At 32.2% G+C, this 23,535-nt stretch overlaps 2 protein-coding genes across 2 annotated transcripts; both read left to right on the forward strand.

The window, feature by feature from the left end:
* The first annotated feature begins 368 nt into the window (after nucleotides 1–368).
* LOC121222404 (GDSL esterase/lipase At2g23540) lies at nucleotides 369–2,169 on the forward strand. Its single transcript, XM_041103136.1, has 4 exons — nucleotides 369–834; nucleotides 919–1,298; nucleotides 1,390–1,645; nucleotides 1,727–2,169. The coding sequence occupies exons 1-4, from the start codon at nucleotides 552–554 to the stop codon at nucleotides 1,948–1,950; spliced, it is 1,143 nt and encodes a 380-aa protein (XP_040959070.1). The 5' UTR covers nucleotides 369–551; the 3' UTR covers nucleotides 1,951–2,169.
* Nucleotides 2,170–10,360: 8,191 nt separating this feature from the next.
* On the forward strand, nucleotides 10,361–11,637 carry LOC121222405 (dof zinc finger protein DOF3.4). Its single transcript, XM_041103137.1, has one exon. It carries the CDS (start codon nucleotides 10,743–10,745, stop codon nucleotides 11,448–11,450), a length of 708 nt encoding a protein of 235 aa, XP_040959071.1. The 5' UTR covers nucleotides 10,361–10,742; the 3' UTR covers nucleotides 11,451–11,637.
* Nucleotides 11,638–23,535: the final 11,898 nt, after the last annotated feature.

Raw genomic sequence — 23,535 nt, forward strand, 5'->3', positions numbered from 1 at the left:
GCAATTTCGAATATTAATACAAAATTCATAAAAAAAAAACTACTACATTTTAACATGTTTTGTCATTATTTTAGTTATCAATTATCATGTTTTAAGTAAAAAAAAAAATTGTAAACTTATTAAATATATTTTCAGTATGAAATACAATACCCTTATACATTGCACAAGTAAAAACCTAATTTATTTGTATTTAATTGCTTTAACAATTACCAAACAATCACCAAGATTCTACCAAAAAATCATAAATTCACCCCACAAATTCCAATTACAACAAAGAAAAATTAATTGCAGCCAAGACTTTCTTTAATTAATCATAGCAGCAGTGCCACCTTACGTTTACATAAAGCAGAAGGCCTCAAAAAGTTCTTAACACACATTGAGAAAAGTTGTAACATGTCGATCACCTACCTTTCATCAAACAGTCCATTCCTTTACAAGAAAAAGGTCAAACCAAATGCTAACTCCATATATACACAAGTTTACAAGTTTGATCAAACTGGACTTATTATATATTCACCAATTCGATAAACGGAGGGATCATAAGGTACCGAATGGAGCCAGTAGCCATGGTTATGGAGAAAGCTTGGAGTTTTGGTTTGGTTCTTTTGTGGTTCAGTACTTTAAGCTGCTATCTGGTTAATGCAGCTGACGATAAAAATGGTGGTTTTGGAGCTTCTTTCATCTTCGGTGATTCTCTGGTGGATGCTGGTAATAATAACTATTTACCAACGTTGTCTAGGGCAAATATTCCACCAAATGGAATTGATTTTAAAGCTTCCGGTGGAAACCCTACTGGCAGATATACCAATGGTAGAACCATTGGTGACATTGTAGGTAAGCTCTGTTAACTCTCTTTATGTCTCGGGTTTTCGTATTATATTTACGGGCTTAACGGATGTTATCCTGGTTAATTAACAGGAGAAGAGTTGGGAGTACCAAATTATGCAGTTCCATATCTTGCTCCAAATTCTACTGGGAAAGCTATACTTTATGGTGTAAATTATGCATCAGGAGGAGGGGGGATTATGAATGCAACTGGAAGAATATTTGTTAATAGACTGGGATTGGATATCCAAATCGATTTCTTCAACAATACAAGAAAGCAATTTGATAAATTGTTGGGTTCATCCAAGGCCAAAGATTATATTTCGAAAAGATCCATTTTCTCAATTACAATTGGAGCAAATGATTTTCTCAACAACTATCTTCTCCCAGTTCTGTCGATTGGAGCAAGGATTTCTGAAACTCCAGATGGTTTCATTGATGACATGATTAATCTCTTGAGTAACCAATTAACAGTATGGACATCTTTGAGCTTAATAACCAATATTGAATTATCATTTCTTAACTAATTACAGCAATGTTTTAACTTGTTAATGGTGGGTTCAGAGACTTTACAAGCTCGATGCTCGGAAGTTTGTCATCGGAAATGTCGGTCCTATCGGGTGCATTCCGTATCAGAAAACCATCAATCAATTGAACGAAAACGAATGTGTGGATTTAGCAAACAAGCTAGCAATGCAGTACAATGGGCGATTAAAGGAGTTACTGACTGAATTGAATGGAAAGCTTAAAGGAGCCATATTTGTTCATGCCAATGTGTACGACTTAGTGATGGAACTCATCACCAATTATGCGAAATACGGTATAAATAATCCCAGGTTGTTGGAATCATATTTTCCCTTCCCCAGATTATTTTCTCAGCATTATGGTTTTTTACATGTAGGTTTTACAACAGCAAGCGAAGCATGTTGTGGAAATGGAGGGCAATATGCAGGGATAATCCCATGCGGACCGACATCAAGTATGTGCAAAGACCGTGACAAGCATGTTTTCTGGGATCCTTATCACCCAAGTGAGGCTGCCAATCTTATAATTGCTCGACAACTTCTCCATGGAAGCACCAAATATATTTCTCCAGTCAATCTTGAACAACTTCGTAATCTTTGATTAATTAGATGTGATTTCTTGTTAATCACAAGTGTTTGTTTAATATTCGAAGAACACACGCAAGTTCCTATACACTTGTTCATCATCCATGTTTAAGTTCAAATGAATTTGAAGATGATTCTGGCAAGTGATATGTAAGTTTCTTTGTTGAGGGTGGATTATCCGCTTTTCACCAAACATTTTATTCACAAAATCACCACACCGACCTTCTTTAATAAATGCAGCTACTTATTTCTCCCACTTACAAACGAACAATTAGCAGGCTTCAACTGTGTCTGCTTTCCTTAGCCACATTTAACATTGATTGGAAGATAATACCCATATTCCACTATGAAATGTCCATGGTCCCACTGGATCTAACTCACCATCCATTTTTATTTTCATTTCCTTGGGGTCATCTTCCAATATCCATCTTATCATTCAATGGATTGTTTATTATTAGAAGAAATTTGATACGAAATTTGATTTTTTTTAAATGTGATGGTTAGAAAAGTTAATTTACTTTATTAAAATTCTAAAATATAATGGTCATTTTTATATGAAAATTTTAATACATTTTAATATTTTACCGTAATTTTATCATTAACAAATATTTATTTTAAATATTTTATAATTTTAATTCAGAAAAATAATGTTTTAAAATTATCTTGTACGTATCATATAAAGGAATAATATTTTGTACGCTACTAGTGGGATTTTTAGACTCTACAAGAAGGGTTAAAAGATTAACAAGTGTCTTATAAGAATATAGTAAAATATTAAAAAAAATAAATACTTTTAAAAAGAGACACATGACAGGCTATTTGTAGAATAAATAAGATGTACACTATTAGTGTACCAAATGCTAACCCTCATTTAAGTACCTAGAGATATGTTTTCTAAATATATTCATGTATATTCGAAAAGAAAACAAATATTAAATATGTTTAATATAACATTTGGTATTTAAACTTGACACTTTTTCTTAATTTGGTATTTAAGTTTTTTTTGTCTAATTTAGTGCCTAAACTTTTCAAATGTTATATAAATTACTCTAATAATGTTATTTTTTATGATGTAGCAAAAATGATCAACGTATGAACGACATGTGGCAAATGATATGGGAATTCTTTTTTTTAATATTTAATTAATTTTAGTTTTATTTATTTATTTTAATTTTTTAATTTAACATAATGAATTGATTTTATTTTGGGTTTTTAAAACTCTTGTTTTCTTCTTTAATATTCGTTCGTTAAACATAGCTCCAAGCATAATTTTTGAGCATGCCTTTCCTCTAACACTGACAATATTTTTGTGGAATTTAGGGTTTTCTGAAAATCAATTCATATTTTAAACTTGCAGCACGTCTTAAATTATTTTTGCCATTAATCTTGGCCCTTATAAAAAAGTAAAACTTGAGCACATATTTAGGGAAACAAATTAAACTCCATAGAAATGTAATCATTCCTATCATTAGATTTCATGTTATGTCCATGTTAGTCATACAATAGTTATTTCTATCATCTCATAAAAACTAATATTGTTAGTGTTCAGGGGGGTAATTCGTATTACCATTTGACAAGTTCATGTATCAATTTCGATAAAAAAAGATTGAGCACCACAAAGTAGGATTGGGCAAAAGAAACTTAGGTACCAAATTAGCATAAAATGACAAGTTTAGGCATTGAATTGGACTAGAAAAAAAAAAGTTGGTATCAAATTAGGGAAAATATCAAGTTTTAGATACCAAATGTTATATTAAGCCTAAAAATAAGATTAAAATATGTCATAAACCCCTGTACTCTTTAAAAATTTATAATTAAGTCCATGTACTTTCATTTTCAGGAATTTAGTCCATTTACTTTTCAGATTTCAAAATTCAAGTTCAACTATTAACACTGTTAGCTTTTTTTTGTTAAATTCAAGTTCATTGCAATTTCTTTTTTTTTAATTACAAGGCTACCAAGTGATTATTATTTTTTATAAATTCAAAATGTCACAACAACAAATTTAACAAAAAAAAATAGCAGTGTTAACAATTGGACCTAAATTTTGAAATTTAAAAAGTATAGAGATTAAATTCTTGAAAATAAAAGTACAAATACTAAATTTCAAATTTGCACAAAATATAAAGGCTGATGATATATTTTAACCAAAATAATGCATCATTTCTTAGTACAACACTACAACATAACAAATAAAAAAGGTTAATTTTGTTTTCACAATTTTTTTAGGGTAAACTAAATAAATGGTCACTTGACTCTTAAAAGGTTTTCTATTAGGTCACTTAATTTTAAAAAGTTATAAAATGGTCACCCAAATTATGATTTTATTTTTTTAGTCCAAAACCATTAAAATATTAATAGATTAATTCTTGTGTTGACAGTTAACTTTATAACATGTATTTTTTTTAACCTAAAAGTTAAAACTGCACCGTTTATGAAAAGGAAGCAGAAACAATGAGCGAAGAATGGAGATTCCAACAGTGAAAGGCACGTTGAATACTATAACTTTCTCTGGAACGTGAACCAACTTGATCTTCCATGAAACAATGACCACGAAGCTTCCTCCACCGATAGCCCAAAACAGATCCTCACTAGGAAATATAACCCTGCAATTTGTAAGAGTAATTTTTTTTTTTTTTTAGTTTTAAAAGTTTTAGATGCTCAAAGAAAACAAAAACAGCAAATGCAAGTTGTTGCAGGACATTATATCACCTTCAATTTCCTTTTCCTGGGATTCTGTTAACCTTGCTGCAAACCCAGAAAAGCCATGTTTATAGCTATTAAGCATTGAACTTTTTGCTGCTTCCTTGCTGAGATTCAAATTTCAAAGATATTACAGTCTTGATTCATCCAAAATAAAAAAGGAACAAAGCTTATGTTATTCTTTTTTATTGAAATTTAGTGTAATGTAAATTTATAATACCTTCCAAGCAAGTTGGACAGCATTGGAGCGGATCTGTTAGCAAGGCATTGGAGAAATTTTTCAATTTCAGAAGAAGAGTGTGAAGATCAATTAAAGAAGATGAAGCTAAACGGTGTAGTTTGAAGTGTGGGGCTAAATTTTTTTAATTAATTATAAAATGACATGAAAATTATGTGAAAAAATAATAAATGACTAAAAAATTACATGTCATTCAAATAATTGCCAACTCAGCAATTTATTAATATTTTAACGGTTTTACACTAAAAAATAAAATGATAAATTGACTGGATATTTTATAATTTTTTTAAACTGAATTACCTAACAAACGATTTTTTAATAATCGAGTGGCTTGCCTTTCTTTTTAACTTTATACAAAAATTTTTTTTTTTCATTTCATGGTTGTGCTCTCAAAGATATTTTCTTGTGGGTACAAAGATATTGAGATAATAAATAAACTAGGATAATGTTTACTTATGAAATTAGTTAAAATTAGAAACTGTTGAGGGATTATTTATTTTAGGAAAAATTTTTAAAGTGTTGTTCTCCAAGGAACCAATTCAATCCCTTAATAGTGAAAGGTTTTATTTTCTTTTGCAAAGAGTTATGTATAGTGTTGACACCATTTTTGGATAAAACGGGGTCGACTTGAATTTTGAAAATAAAACGAAATTAGGAGTCGCCACCAATCCTTTTTTTGATGAGGTGTGATCGGGTCACCTCGAAAAGTGGTTGTTTTTAATAAACGATTTAACTTTTATTAAAACAACGATTTTGGTCTACGAAATTCAGAAAAACGGGTTCGGGAGTCGGTTACGCACGAGGAAGGATTAGCACCCTTGATACGCCCAAAATTGGTACCTAGCTGATTACTTAATGTTTTGGTGTCGAAAATAGAGAACTTTAAAGAATTTAAAAATACGATCCTTCTTTATGTATGTTATTTTAAAATTACTCGAATAAATCAAAATGGAAAAATGCCTTCTTATCTCGAAGTAACAAGATGTCACATCTAGTAAGTTAGGACACAACACATCGTATTTTCGAGAGTAAGCTTGCCTTTATTTTTTGTTTAAACCTCATTTATTTCAATTTTAAAAGGATATTCGGTTACTTAGAATCAACGAGAAAAATCGAAGTCCAGTAAGTTAGGGCACGATTTCTCGAATTTTCTAAATATAGAATATTGCCTTTATTTTTTTGAAATTTTATGTGTTTGAAATTTAAAAGGATATTTTGTTATTTGGGTTTAACGAGAAAATCGAGACCCAATAAGTTAGGGTACAATTTCTCAAATTTTCAAAATGCAAAATATTGCCTTATTTTTAAAAAAATATCTTGAATAGTTGCGAGTACAACACTTAAAGACATACATTTATTTTGAATAGTCCACGATGCAATGACATGAAATGAGATATGGTAGCACACACGAGACATGCCTCCCCACTGCCCGATGGCCGGAGCCATGCGAGGGCGTCTCCCACCAGCGCGCTGAAGCGCGTTCAGAGGCCAAGGCCCTGGTGCAGGAAAACGAGGAGAAAAGGAAAGCTTTGGCCCCTCCCCAAACTCGCATCCGGCGACGGCGAAGGGCCGATGACGACGACGGATTCAAGGGGGCCGATTCAGGTAACCTTCTTTTTTTCTCTTTTTTTTTTGTTTTTTAATTACTTTAAAATAGATTTGAAATAAAAGAAAAAAAATAATAACAAAAACTATGAAAAAGAGAACGAAAAGAACAATTCAAAATCAACCTTTAAAGTTCGGTTTCTGAATTTCGATTCTCTGATATGTGTTCGTAAAAAAAATTACAAAGGGCATATCTTGGCTTTTATAGCTCTATTACAACTGTTCGTTTTTATCCTTTTGTTTTTTGCTCTTTATTTCTCTGTATTCTCCTGTTGCTTGCATTCGTTCTTCTCTGCAGGTGTCAGACGACGCCGACGGCGGTGGCAGGGCGCGTGCGAGGGAAGCTGGCAGAGGCTTGCGGCGCACCTAGGGCAGTAGGGGCTAGGGTTTCCTGCTGTTGAAAATTTGTTATGGGCCATTAGGTTTGGGCTTAGGGTTTGAATTTGGGTTGGCATAATTGGGTTTATTTTTTATGTAAAATGGACTATGGGTATTTTTATTTGTTATTTGGCCCGGGCGAAATCTGGGCTTTACATATAGTTTATGGAGGGGGTGTCTCGACTGTACGTAGACGTACAACCACTTACTAAGAGGCGACGTGAGCATCTCACCTTTGGTAGAATTCGAACCCTTGACTAACCGAGCAGTTGTTCGGGCACTTAGGTGGAGAACATGTCAAGTGTTGTAGGTCAAGAGGTAAGTGGAAGATCGTTCGTGGGTGTCTTTTAGGTGTCTTCTTGTAGTGCCATGTGTAGCATTGGCGGGTACAAAAAATCACTCTTCTTTTTTTTTTTACTTTATTTTTAATTTTTACTTCCATAATTTATGAAACAACATTGTACTTTTCTTTAAAATATTTATTTTAAATTATGTCACATAAAATTTAATATTTTATTTAATTGTTAAATAACAGTTTTAGTATTGGAAGGATTTAATTCTTATAGCATCGATAGTTTAAGAATGCTATTAAAATATTTTAAAATTTAAAGACCAATTTAGAATCAAGATCATAATTTAAGATGTCTATACGATTAACTCGATTATATTTTATAACTCTAAACTTATAATTATAGTTGGGTGCATGGAGAAAAAATTGGCTTTAATGTGTCCCCAGAAGTGAAATACTTTTCAAGGCTTTAGACATTCTTCCATTTTGTTGCCATCAATTACAATGAATGATTACACATGCGTAACATGTAAAAAATATACAAGAAATCTCTCCATCTTTTTAACTCAAGTGAGAATGAACTCCTCTACATGAAATGGTTTGTACACTTTGCTAACGAAAAGCAGAGTTAGTGATTGGAGCGAAATCGTAGTAAGATAATCGTACTAAAAGAATGTTGTTTCAATAACAAAGAATGAAATCTGAAAGTAATAAGAAATCAAAATATAAGCAGTTGATTTATACAATCTAAATGCGGGGGGAAGGAAAAAAGGCCAAAAAGAAGATAGTTGAGGGGAAGAGAAGAAAGAAATGGAAGCAAAATGGTGAGATAGCATGGGGGACACCGAAGGCAAGGATTGGAAACTGAGGATTTTGTTGGTTGACAGCGACACATCATGTCGTGGCTTAGACAGTTTTAGATATGAGATGACCACTGAACCCTGCGCGTGCCGCTGCCCAACAACCCCTTCAAACCCCACATTCACCCGTCCTTCACTCACTGCTCACCTGCTGCTGCTTCACCCCCCCCCCCCACACCTCCCCTTTTCTCTCTTACTCTTTTGTTTTATTTATATGGCTGTCGGTTTATTCTTCACGGCTTCAACGTCTCATATGCAGATTTCACATTGATTTGTTTTAATGGAAAAGGTCCTTCTTACAAAACGTAAATATTAGTGATAGAATGGATGATTTTGGTAAATGTTGATGGGATAATATTTTACTTGCTCCATCTCATCTTATATTACAATATTAAGTTAAAAAATTATTAGTAAAGGGTGTAACATTATCTATGAAGTGAATGTTTTCAACATTTGTTCCAGATTGGAGTGAAAGGTAATAAAACAATCTCCACTCCCTAATTTTGCTCTTCTTGTTTTTGCACGTTTAGCTTGCATTTAATTAAGATTTCATCATACAACTCAAAAAAGCCAACATCCATTCAAATTGTGGCGTTGATCAAATATATTTTATTAATAAAACTTTGGTGATGTAAGTAGGATTTTGAGTAAATGACACATGTGGGTTCATAGTTTAAATTTCATGATTACAAATTATTTAAGTTTGTATTAATTTGATTATAGGTGTTATTTGTGGTTTGTATAGTATATAGAGTAAAGTACACTTAATATCATTAAATTATTAATAAATTTACGTTTTGATTATTTAATTTTAAAAATTTATAAAATGATTATTAAATTATTTAAAAGTCTTCATTTAAATAATTAAGCTGGTAAAATTATTATTGTATGGTTGTTTCTGTTTGCGCTGTCTATACCTATTAAAAGCCATTCTTCCATTTCTTTTCTACAATTTAAGTTTTTTTTATGAAACAACTTTGAATGTCATGAATCTGCTAAATAAAATCTAAACAACTTTCTCCTCTAATATTCGACATTGACAGTCAAATCGACTTGAATCTAAAATATATTTTTTTACTTATAAGTACTGATTTACTGTACTGATAATTGAATCGAAGATTAAAACTTACTAATCAAACTTAAAAAGAAACTTCATAATCTAATGACTGAATTTTTAAAGTTAAGTGGTGCTTTTGTATTTACTATTGAATTTAGAACATATATATTATCGGGTAAAGAAGGGGTGTGACTGTGAACATGTGAAAAGGAAAAGGGAAGAGGTTTGGTTGGAAAGAAGAAATGAGAAAAGAGGAGATGGGAAGAGTACGGAGAAGGAATCAGAAAAATGCCAGACATGAGGCCTCCGAAATCAGAGGGGAGACCCAATAATTGCACCCCACGCTGCCCGACACTCCTCATTATGTCTCCACTTTCCCCACCTCCATCCATCCCCATCACATCCGCTCTTCCTGTTTTCCATCCATATTCACCCCTTTCATTGATTGCTTTGCAATTCAATTAGTTCATTTATGTTATTAAAGCTGTGTTCTGCAACAATCAAGTAAATCAAACTCCAATATTTTACTAATAAAATCATCTCATTTCCACCTCTATATCATTATCAACCTTCCTTTTTTTTCTTTTTTTTTTCAAATTCTTTTGACTCCCAATGCTTAGCCAGAAACTGTTGGGGAATTGGCAATAGCATGCTTCTCTACCCAGGAACTGTTTTAAATTACTAGTATAATGACAGTGCTACAATTTACACGATGGTTGTTCATACTGTAACCATCAGCTCCTACTTATCATTTTCGTCTAGTACTTTTAACTTTAGTTTTTCTTTTAAAAAATTTTCATGTACTCCAAAAAGAAATTAAATCTTTTGTAATTTATTTCGATTAATATTGGCGTGTGTATAGATATGTATTGGCTTGCACCAATAAATATAATATTATTTATATTTTAAATAATTTATAATATTTTTATCAATAGCAAAGTCGGATAATTATATTTTTACTATCATAAATATATACAATTTAATTTTAGACTCTAAATTATTTCTTACCTGGCTCTTGATTTTTATCTTCACTATTTGTAGTTTTTCTAATCATTACATTTAATATAATTAATAATTTTATATTTTATATTTGCATTGAGGTATATAACGAATATTTTATTTAAAAAAAACGAAAATATAGATTATAAATACATAAGATGAAAAAATATGGACATTTTGGAATGGGTAGATAGGAATATATGAAAACCAATGAAATTGAGAGTAGAGCTTTAACAACTAAATTATGAAGTAGTTCATCCATCAGGATTAGAAGCAGTAATATTTGAACTATGTCATCTTCCATTGACGAAAAACTACAGATATCCCAAGTGGGAACATCATTACCCTTCTTTGACTGCTTATCCATTTAATGATTATTATTATTCAAAAATCCATTTAATGATTATCATCCCCCGCCCCCTTCTCTTTACATCTGATTCTGTCGTTTCTAACAGAGCACTGTCATGCCTGCTCACTTCTTTCTCTCTGTCTGTTCATACAACCTTCGGAACATGTTTCACTGTCCACAGATCTTATTACAATCTTAAATTTGTTGTTTTCATACTTATTAGAGCATTCACAATATAAATAACATATTCTCCTCTTCTTTCTATCCTCATTCTATTTCTCCCACAACAAGCAAATTCCAAAAATTAAGCCACTTTTGTTTTATCGGAAAATGCCATCGGATTCCGGAGATCCAAACAGGCGGTTAACCAAGGCCCTTAACTCTGGCGCCCCACCACCACCAGGACAAGAACAGCTGCCTTGTCCACGCTGTGATTCCACCAACACTAAGTTTTGCTATTACAATAACTATAACTTCTCTCAGCCTCGCCATTTCTGTAAGTCATGTCGCCGTTACTGGACTCATGGTGGCACCCTAAGGGACATCCCTGTTGGTGGTGGCACCAGAAAAAACGCTAAACGTTCACGCACCACCCATTCCACCTTCATTTCTTCTTCCACCAATGCCGGCGCCACCACCACTACCACCACCACTAGCTATAATGACTTCCAATTGCCTGCCACTCAAGTTTTACTGCCAGTCTCAGGCAACCAGGGAAGTTCGGGTGTTGTTGGAGAGTCCAAGGGCAATGGTTTTGCTTCATTGTTGAACCCTCAGGGACCTGGTTTTCTGGCCCTTAGTGGGTTTGGGCTTGGTATTGTTCCAGCACTTGAAGATGTTGGGTTTGGGCTTGGAAGAGGGATGTGGCCTTTTTCAATGGGAGATGGAGCAGTTGGTGGTGGCGGCAATGGTGGGGCTGCAACAGGAATGGGGAACCCATGGCAGTTTGAAGGAGCAGAAGCTGGGCCTGTTGGTGCTGGGGATTGCTTTTCTTGGCCTGAACTTGCTATTTCAACCCCTGGAAATTGGCTCAAGTGAATCTCATCTTTAGGTTCATTATCTTTTTCATGTACCTTTCAAGGTGACTTGACGTAGTGAGTGTCTCTGAGTAAATTATTAGGTTTATGAATGTATAAACAAAACTACAATCTTTTTTTGTTGTTATTGTTGTCGTCGTTGTGTTCTTTGGTACTCAATGCTATTTGGTTTAGTTTGGTTTGTCCTATATCTCTCAGTAAAGTACATCAAAAGCACTAAAATTTACAAGTTGATCTAAGCATTCTCATGCCATTTTGTACATCTAAAATTACTGTAGGATCCATGTTCTTAAAGTCGTAAAAGTAAAATATTGTTGTGCTTGAAAAATTAGCATCGTAATTATACACCAAATCAGACAGTCACAATACCATTTGGGATCTTCAACGGAGATCACAGGAATATTGGTATAATCACACATGACCGAACCTCAGATGTAAACAGGAAAACGTTATTCTATTGCTCAAAACCGAATAAAAAGATTCAAAAAATCCCAGTTTTACAGAAATTCTCTAGTGTTGGTAACTGAAAAAATTCCCTATGCCAGGGGATTCATAATCATGTTGAAGCTCAACCCTTTTCCTTTTGAGGTCCAATAAAAGTAGACCCACATGCCAGCTTTGTTCCTCATAGGTAGCTTTTGTCAGTTTGAATGAATCCTCCATTGGAGTTGTCATTGTGGACGACCTATTCGATTAAAGGACCTAGGGGAATGTAGGGTTTAGGAACCACCATCCATATTTCTCCTTTCAAGAGATTCCCCCTTCTTCCTTTTTGGGAACCAACAGCTTGAAAAACCAAGGATTCGATGCAGGGGGTTGTTATAATAAGTATAACGTACCATTATTTTACAATCTTCTCAACAGGTTTTCCTCTTAACAAAAATGAACTGATAAAAGAAGCAGAAACGCTCGGGGTTCCTTTTGTTCTCATATTTCTTTTTGTGGTTGAAATTGCGATTATTAATTAATAACAATTTCAAGTGACTTATCTTGTTTTCTGAAAATCTGTAAGATTTAACATGATTCAATCACAATCACTATACTTTTATTTACTATAAAGCTGAACGATCTTATCACTCTCGATGCACAATTGTTTTCAAGCATAGAATATTTCATGCCCAGATTTCCATTGCCGCCATTCATTGAATTAAATCATTTCAATTTATTCCTCCAACATTAATCAGTACTTCAATTTTGGATTTTTTAGATTTTAAAATTTTCGTCTTTCAATTAATTGTATTACTTCCACACAATCCATATTTTTAAATTTAATCCATATTCTACCCTCCAAACTTTTCGAATCTTAAAATTTTAATATTTACTCTAATCATAACTGTTGAATCCATTAATTAAAATAAAGTAACTTTTTTGTGAGCATTATATGATAACAAGTTGGCATGATATTACAAATCTAATAATATGCTAAGTGCATAAGATTTTTAACTTAATGAATTTATTATATTATGTTTGTTTCAAGACTAAAAGTATGAGGACTAAAATTAACTAAATTAAAGCACAAAAATCAAATATGCAATTTACACATAGAACGGATATTCATAGTAAAGTTTGACCTTAAATTTATTTAATAGGTAATATTTTTAATATGAATAATAATTTTTATAAATAGAATTTTTTATCTTTAAAATTTTGAGTTAAAATCTTTATTAGATCTCAATTTGAGAGAGATGTTAGATAAGTTAGAAATTTGTAAGTGAAAAAGTAATAAAGAAATGAAATGGTAACAAGAGGTATGTGGAATCTTGAGTTACTTCGTATTTGTTTGTTGGAAGATTTGGTGAAGCGAATTGTGAGTATTCCTGATAGGTTTGTTTGGAGTCATACTCCAACAGGGGCTTTTGCTGTAAAAAGTGCATATTGGGCACTTTGGGAGGATTCTTGACATTCTAAAGATTAGTTGTCGAAACTTACCTAAAAGTTTCAGGGACCCCAAAGAGTTCGCTTATTCATTTGGCTTGCCATCAAACTATAGTTACTTACCAACGTATTGGCCAGGATTGTTCATGTTCATTTTGTGGTCATGATTTGAAAGATACTCTCCATGTTTTGAGAGGTTGTTTAGCTACGAAGGAAGTTTGGCTGCATATAGCGCTCGAAAATCAACAAAACAGGGTTTTTCTGGTGATTTATTGGAGTGGTTAAAGTCCAACTTGTCTTTACAATTGGAATTGTCTATCATGGGAGTTAGTTGGTCTTGCTTTTTTGGTTTCATCATGTGGCGTGTATGGAAAAACAAGAACTTATTTGTTTATCAAGGTTTATCTTGGAGTGCTCTGAGACTGTAAAAGTTTCCTATAGATGGGCTAGACAATATAATAATACCCACAAGAAGAAACTTATTTGTTTTTCAAGAAAGCTTCGTCTCAAATTGTTGGGGAATGTTGCACAATAATTCTTCCGGATAGAAGTATTAGATCAATTTGCTACTTCCAAATTATCAGGACTCTGATAGTTAAAATAAGGTGATGAAGATTGAGGTGGGAACAAAGTCGCTCTCTTGGGACAATATGTGCCCTCTTGATGATAATGATTGGTGCAAATAGGTTTTTATTGGACATCGTATCTCAAAGTAAAACAAACCTAGTCACTCATCGTGCACCTTACTAACAAGTTAGAAAATAAAAACTCCATTAAAATGGTACTTAAGACGATTTGTTTTTGCTTTTGTTTGAAATTGGATACCTTCACAATCAAAATATGTTCAATATTTATAGTGCTACATTTGACATAAAAACTTAAATGAAGTAGTTACTTATAAAATTTAACTTAAATGTGATTAAAAGGTATACATACAAAAAAGCTTGTCTTGCTATTAAAGAAGGCATAAAACATTTTGTTTTTTTTATCAAAATATCCCGGCCCAACTTCCTAACTTATATAAATTTGAAGAAAAGTTCTGTATAAGATTGAGTTAATAGGCCTAAAGGTATAAATTAAAAAAGCTTAAAGATATTTTATATGTTTAAACACTATGAACATAGAAATTAAGTTGGATTGGTATCAAGTTTATAGGGTGTTTTTGTACCTCAATGTAGGCAAATAAGGTCAAACTATGTTCAACATTACCTCCCTATTATTTTGATGAGTATCTAATACCAACTACTTCATAATTGAGGCCAACAAATATCTCTCTTGCATCAGCGAAATTAAAAATTTTATCAACAACATTAAAAGATTCATCCATTCACGTAACAATATTTAAGCGAAATAACTTACAATCCATATACACACCCGATCCTGGGGTCATCTGTAGGTGCGATTGTCCGGAGTCCAAGGCTGAAAGAAATTCAAAATATTGTTTTTCAGTTTTTAAGAGGTCCAAAAATAATTTTTAACTTTTAAAAGTAAAAAAAAAAAAGAATATACCAATTTTTATGGGCCCCAAAACAATTTTCTTTAGCTTTTAAGGGTCCAAAAGTTTTTTACCAACTTTTAAGAAACTTTAAAAAAAATTCTCTAACTTTTAAGGAACCTAAAACCTCATTTTATTGTTTTGCCTAAGGCCTCAAAAATGTCTAAGAACAAGCCTGTCCCTATAATAGTTAGTGTGTACTTTACAGAAATTCAAAAGAATACATAAACATTTTAAATAATAATAAAAAATTAAAAATAATTATTCATGTCAGCAATGAAATACACGTGAACAATTAAAAAACTATCACATTTGTGTCGTTAAAAATATTAAAAGTTCAATCAACTTTTTCTTAAAAAGAACTATTTAATTAAAATTTAAAGGCTTAAAGTAATTCATAATAATAAAGAAAATATTAAAGTCACAAAAGAAATAAGCTTTAAAACTAAATTTATCATTATCACTATTGAAAGTAATTCATTTAATTTTTCATCTCCTTTTAACCTTTAAACTTGTATTGTTTGTCAAATAATTTTAAAATAGATGAAAAAATTAATGTTTGTTAATTTTGGTAATGTGACAATCCACGTATATGTCACTTTAGTAATTAATTAATTATTTTTAAAAATTAAAAATATTTTTATACTTTTTAATATTTTTTAAAAATATTTTTTTTAAAAATTTTTTAAATTAAAAAAATTAATTCATTTCTGACATAACATGGCATAGCATTCATGTGGCAATCTACGTGCATGTCATATCAAGTATTAATTTTTTTCATCCGTGATTTAACAAACAATATAAATTTAAGAATTAAAAAAATGAAATATTAAAATGATTTATTTGATAAAATTAAAGGATGTTATACCTTTTAAAAAAGTTGTATTCACAAACTACAATTTATTTTGCCAAAAATATATATTAGCATAGATTTTACGTACAAAAGTATCGCCTTATCCTTTTGTCTCTTCAAATTGAACGTAGTGAAAGGACGATACAAGTTATTAAATTTCCTGGAAACTACATATAAACCATCATTTCTAGTAAAAAGACAAAATAATTATTGAAAATTATTAGTATATAGTTTGATAACAATGAAATTGAAGCGGCTGCTTTCTTGGTTTTATCAATGAGAACCAAAACGTTAAGCTTTGATAGATATAGTATTTGAGAATAGGGGGGCGTGGAACCAATAATACAAAAGCAAGATGCAGCTGACAGTGATGGAACAATCGAAAAGGAAACATTAGAGAGAAAGCCCGTCGATCAATGGGAAGGCTGTCTCCACTCAACATTGACGCCGACTGCATTATCTGCCCAATTTGGCCTCCATAAAAGGATGGCTGGTACGTTTTTGGAGAATAAACCAAATACACTTGGTATTTCTTTTTTTAGTTTTTTATATAATATTGAGTGGAGATAGAGTAAGAGTCTCACTTTTTACAAATCAAGAATGCAATTGATATTTTAATTTTACTAATTTTAATAGAATAAATTAATTTAATTAGATCAAGTAGAGTTCAAGCAATTCGAGTAGAAACCGAAGAGAGTGAAGACGATATCATTATTTTTATTTAAATCCCTAAATCTTAATTTTCTTTGTTCAAAGTGTCTCGAGACAATAATCTCATTGTCTCGAGTCCAAATAGCAAAAATGTCAACAGTACTATTTGCACTTCATGCAATTAGGAAACTATATTATACCTATGCATAATCACTATATCACCTAATTATAAAACATCAAACACAATCAAATAACTTTGAAACATAGCATCACCGCTTAGCCCAATTGTACCATTTATCAAGTAAGCATAATCATGCATATACACATCAAAATTAAATAGCTCAATTCAACTTTAGAAGCCTCAAATGTCCAACAAGTAGCAAAGCATATTAAAAGACCCAAAAATGACATTTAATTATATGACTCAACTTAGGTACATGCTTTTAACCACTTATAAGAAAAAAAATACAAAATTGGTCTGTGATGAACCTTTGAGTCTTAGATGCTTCGCGAAACCTTTAATCTATCAAATTTGTCCTAGATCTACGAATAGAAACAAAAAAACCCACACACTAAGTATTGAATACTCAGTGGTGCTAACATAATATTAATTCAATATGTAAAAACCTTAAGCTAATTATCAAATCATCAAATCAATTCAACTATCTAGTATTTCATTAACAACAAGATGTCATATTCCATACCATTATCAATGATTTCATGATATCATTTCGTTTAGTCAATCTCATTATCAAAATCACCTCGTGCTCATTATTAGCATGATCAAAATCACATATCATTCTCAGAATCATGATGACATATCATTACCAAGATTAGAATAACCTTTCATTATCGGAATCAGAATGACATATCATTATTTACAATTGGCCCTTATTAACTAGATGTAGGCACAAGTACGAGTATGCAGATTAATCCCCTAACACTCCACAATAAGTACTGAAGTGCTTACCAGGCATAAATGCACTAATCCCTTTAACAGTCTACAAAATGTAATGCACTATACTGCCAGAATGAATCGCACCGAAATGCCAAAATGCTCCCACTAACAACATATATGAATCTTATAACATGTCAACTATAACTTGACTATGTTTAGCATCGTTTAATAGGGAAATTTCATAACTTCATAATTTCAAATCTCTTATACCAACCATACACATATCATTTTCTCAATATCATTTTATAAAATTTAATCAACATAAGCACATAACTTCACGCACTTCTCATCAAAATACCATAGTAGTTAAGCTTATCTCAATAGCTCTATAATAATTTATATTTCACTTTATATATATACGTCAATTATTATCATCATGATCTTATAGTTCATGTTGAACTTTATACCAATTTTATTCACATATAAGTACACTTATATTTATTATTTCAACAATTATCTAAGTTATTAACTTAACTTGACATCAATATAATTCATATCATAGCTTTATATCAAATCATATAATCAAGCATAGCAATTTAGCTTTCAATCTCAATTACATTAATTTACATAAATTATAGTTACTTACCTTGTTCATTAATTAAGCTTGGAGGTCTCTACTTGATATTTACACTATCATTTGAATTTCAATCACAACATAAAACAAACATACTTTGCAATTTATGGCTACCATTAATTTAAAATATACAATCATCAATTAAAAATATGGATTAAGACATATTAAGTTAGCACAAACCGCTTTTGCTTCTATCACATTAAACCCTAGCCAATCCGGTCTCGCTTCCATTATATTTGATAATTCATTTATGAAATAGTATCAATTTCACAACCAAATAAAGCATACCCAAAACCAAGCATAATTACATATGTTACAAATAAGTCATTTTTTTAATCTTTATATCTGAATTGCTCGTATATCGTTATTTACTTTATTGAATTAAAAAAAGACTTCGAATTTATTCTCTAAAGATCTCAAACTATCAATCCATAATATTTATTTCCAACTGCATCCATTCTTTACAATTTAATCCCTAAAACTCAACAACAATATTAAAGTTTTAAACTTAATCTAACTACTTTCCAAGATAACTCACTTCATTCTGATTGCGCCTCGACGTTTGTGCACCAGGACTATGAATTAACACAAATAAAAATATAATTATAGAGTCTTCACTACAAGTGTGACAAGTCAGTTGTAATATTTATAGTGTTACAATAGAACACCCGAGTATTCCAAAGATTGAACTCAAGAGAGTTTGGGGACTAAGTGATCAAAGTGCAACAAGCATTCAAATAATAATCCTAGCTAGCTACTCGCTAAAAATTATATTACGAAAAATCATAATCAATAGATAATTACACTAATCAACTATTTAACATGAAGAAGGACCAAATTACAAAATAGTGAAGATTACACGATTAACAATTCAATGCACACAAGTAGTTGATTGACTTCCATGTTGCTGATTAGTCTTTGGGTTAGTGATCTAAAAGGTTAAAACTTCTAATTGGTTTAATTTTACCTCTCGATCACCATTTTACTAAATCAAACGATTTAGTTTGATTTATCTTTTGACCTCACCAAACTAACTTGGGACAACCAAATTGGTAATCAAGAGGATCTCCTATTGGTCTCACCTACTTAAAAATTCACCTAGAGGCATCAATTCTAAGTTTTGAAGTTTATTCGATTTAATCTAATTTTTACGATTTAGTCATTGTACCAAAAACTAACAAACAACATTTCCATCAACCACCATAGATTTAGTTACCAAACATTATATTCATGCAGACAACAACCTAATATATATTCAAATTATCCATTCGAATGAGCATAAAAGTAGAGTTGAAGAAAGCTTAGAAATTTCTTGATGGTTACTTGAAGAAGAAGATGACAACAACAATGGAGGTTAAAACTACCCACAAAGATCAGATTTTTACACTTTGAAACTAAGGTGGAAATAAAATATATTAAGGTTTTTGGATGGAAATGAAATTACAAGATGGAGTTTGAGTACTAAAATGCAAATAACACCAAGCTACAATAGAAATTAACTAGCTAACAACTAAAACCAGAAAAAGCTAAGAACCAAACCCTAAAAATGGTGAAGAAGACTAAGTACTTAGCTAAAAGAATGATAGAAAAGTAAAAACAGTTGGCTCATTTTAGTTTTCAACCAAAAGTGGCTTTTAACATCTGATTACAATCTAAAAAGTTGACAAAAATACCCCTAAAAGTTGTACTTTGATTGGAGATGGTGTTGGAAAAAAACCTAACCTTGTAGCAAATTTTCTTCCTATCAAGTATTGATGGCGTGACACCCTAAATAGTGGTGAACTAGTGGATCTTAGGGGTCTCGTTGTTGCGACATCCATTGGTTGATGTCATGACATCACTAGAGTTGGCCTTAATTTCTTCACTTCAACACCTTCAATGGTATCATGACCTTAGAGGCACAGTATCACGACTTTGGCATGGTGTCGCGACATCCTACCCTCGGTATCGCGACTCTTACAACAATAAGCTCCATGTTGATTTTGCGTTGAATATTTGCATCCTTAAGGTGAAAGGACTTGGTGTCGCAATTTCTATGGAATCAGTGTTGCAACACCAACTCTGAATAATGTTTTCCTCAAGGTTAGACCATTAGCGTTTCCCTACACCAACTCAATCACATCGTTAGGTTCCCCATGGCACCGTTTGGCCAATTTGGGTCTCAAAAGGGATAAAACTAATCAAAAAAGTTTATTAATGATTAAAGCTAAAAATTGACAAAAAAAACATATAAAAGATACTTAAATCACTTGAGAATATGCTCTTCGAGTATTTTAGAGAGCCTAATTTGACGTATCAAATTATGAAAGATCACATTCCTACCATAATATTTACATAATCAAGCTTAAGTATCATATTTTCATGTTTCTAGGCTCAACTACCTCAAGACCTCTTTAATGACACTTGAAATAATATTTACAATAGAAAAATATCCAACTAATGGGTTAATTAAAACTAGCTTCCTACTTGTTCATGAAAAATTTTGAAGAAACAAAAGCTTACCCCTTTAGATTTAATAGTAGAATGTTAAAGGAAGAAACTCGGTGTTTCTTCTCCTTAAGTATAACTTGATGAAGAATAAAAGTAAATAATTGCTTTTGGTTTTCTCTCCCCACTGAGCTATATACATATATAAATTAGACTTAATTTAACTAAATAAAAATTTAATCAATGCCTATTATTAATTTAAAAGATAATTAATTAAAATGGATGGTGGTGATCATAGCCCTCCACTAACCTTGTAATAATTAATTAATTAAAATGGATGGTGGTGATCATAGCCCTCCACTAACCTTGTAATAATTATGTGTTAATTGATTTTTGATTCTTAGCTTAATCACATATTAAGGACTCGCTCAAAGCTTACTCAAATCTCTTCATTTTACTCAACCTGTAATTTAATCCCTGTACTATTTATTTTAACTTAATTAATTTAATTACTAGTCAAATTTATTTCTTAATATCGTATTCAACTGATGACTTTCTCGTTTAAAATTTTTAGATAGTTCGACTTAACAAATTCAGTCCCAAAATTGAATTTTCCTACACTGACAAAAATCGAGTCATTACAATTCTTCCCTCTTTTTAAAAAAAAAAAACTCATCCTCGAAACTTATTTGAAAATAGATAGGGTTTTTGCGATTCATAGTCTTCTTCACAACTCTATACCAACATTATAAACTTATCTTTTACTATTTCACTTCTCAAACTTAGATCTCTAACATCTTTCTCTATTAGAACAGGCTTAGCTGCATCTCAGTCGTTTCTTCTTGAATAACATACAAATGTCATATAATTAGTAGTGCCTATTAATCGATCAATTAATATCTTGGCTTCTATTTCCTCATAGTGTTTGCACAATGTTATTTGTTAGACTTATATAATGGTTGAAGTCAAATATAATTTCTACTATTAGTGAATACTTCCTTATCCAAATATTTCTATAATACTGTGTAATAACTCAATCTTAAATCTAAATCCTTCCCTTAGTTCAACGTGTCTAACATCATTTACATTCCCAATCTTTTTCGAATCCCTAAATATACAATGACACATATACAGTTTTATTCGTTTCCTTGATTTTTCTTTCTCTTCCAATAACAGATTAAATCAGTTATCCTCTTTTCATAGTTTGACTAGACATGATCAATTTTCTTTAATTTTATAGCTTAACTTCATTTCGTTTATTATTTGCATGAGATTTTTTTGTCATGCCTTTAGCACCAACTGCTTTATTCATCTGTCCTTCAATAATGACTACCATCACACTCGGTAAGCAAACTATAATACTTCATACAAACATACACCACTTCAAACATTTAACATTGTTAGTCGCATGATTAGGCACGACTTGAACAACATGACACTCTTGCTCACAAGTTAGAGGATACTTCCTTCACATTAGGTTCGTGTGCCACACACCTAAAGGTCTCTACCTCTTCACCTACTTCAATCGGTATTTCCCATTTACCCACATTTATGGTGGCTTAGAGGTAGCTAAGAATGGTCTAATTAATAGATTTGGTATCTCTAAATCCTCCTCAAAGTCAAGAATTATGAAGTCAACTAGTAAGATAAATTGTTGAACTCTCACTAAAACACCTTCCAAAACTCCCTTTGGGTTAACTAGGGACCTATAAACTAGTTGTAGGGTGATGAAAATTTCCCTAAGGTCACCTAGACCTAACCTACAGTTGATGAACAATGGCACTAAGTTTGTACTCGTTCCAAGATCACAAAGTGCTTTGCCAAAATTTACACCTCCAATCTCTATGGGAATATTGAAACTACCCGGATCCTTGAGTTTTTGTGGGACTCTTCTAGACACAACAACACTACACTCGACATTAAGAGCGAACCACTCTTTTGTCTTAATCTTCTTTCTCTTAGACATCACTTCCCTAAGGAACTTTGCATATTTCAGCACTTTTTCTAGGACCTCAAGCAATGAGAGGTTGACATTCAAGGTCTTAAACATCTTGAGGAAGTCTAGAAACTCCTCATTGTCTAACTTCTTCTTCTCTTCTAGTCTACTCAGAAAGGGTATGGGCGTCGGATTTGGTTGTGGTATTGGAATGATTCTATCTTTTGGTTCAGTTCGTGTGGACTCACTCTCGGGTCCTTCCTTCTCTCCCACCCCATCTCCAACACTAGGAGTGCAGGCGCTCTAACCCTTCTCCCTACTAATTTGGTCGGATAGGTTCCTTAACTATAGCCTCGGATCTAAGAGTAATTACCTTAGCATGTTCTTTTCCTTCCCTCTTCGGATTTGGCTCGGTATTACTAGGTATGCTAGAGGTTAATTTATTTTGTAACAATTGCAAAACTTAGTCTAATTGACCACGAATTTGATGCACATCAACTTGCATCATATGCAAGCCTTTTTTTACCTTGCTTAACCTAATCGACAATGGAGGGTCACTACTATAGGCTGGTTTTCTTTCTTGCTCTTGGGGTGCCCTAAATGCTAGTGAAGATTGATAAGGTGCATTAGGTTTAGGAGGTTTAAGGTTTGAACCTCATTGGTGCCCTCCCCATTAAGGTTCGGATAGTCACACCACCTTGAGTTATGGGTGTTGGAGTATGGATTATATCTTCTATTCCCTACATAGTTAACCTCCATTTGGTTGCTTTCATTAACTTTGCCCCACATAGCGCCTTCACTATTATGTATTTCATTAGAATGGGTTAGAAAGGACTAATTTAAACTTGCACCTTGGCCAAACTCATCTCTAATTGATTGAGCCTTTTGAGGACTTATTGATACTTGTCCTCGCTACCGAATGCATTCATAGTCGATTGTTTGGCTCCACAAGAATTCATTACCATATCTTCGATGAGTTGGAAAGCCTCGACATATGTCTTTGACATGAATGCCCCACGGACGCTCTGTTAGGAATTGGGTGTAAATTTTCATCCAACCCATTATAAAAAACCTGAAACTGCAACTAATCTTGCAATCCATGATATGGGCACTTACGAAGCATGAGTTTAAAGCGGATTTTCAATGGGTCTATCTCTTTGTGGAGGTTGGGTGTCCCTCAAAAGTTGTACCCTCCTTGCGTGTATGATGATACATTTCAAATTCGGCTCAAATGGTAAGACACCGATACCGGTCTAAGTCATACAACGCCTCTTACAAGAACAAAAGAGTGAAACAAATTAACCGAAAATTGAAAAT

This window comes from Gossypium hirsutum, chromosome D10 (genome assembly GCF_007990345.1).
Source record: "Gossypium hirsutum isolate 1008001.06 chromosome D10, Gossypium_hirsutum_v2.1, whole genome shotgun sequence".
In the NCBI taxonomy this organism is placed as follows: Eukaryota; Viridiplantae; Streptophyta; class Magnoliopsida; order Malvales; family Malvaceae; genus Gossypium; species Gossypium hirsutum.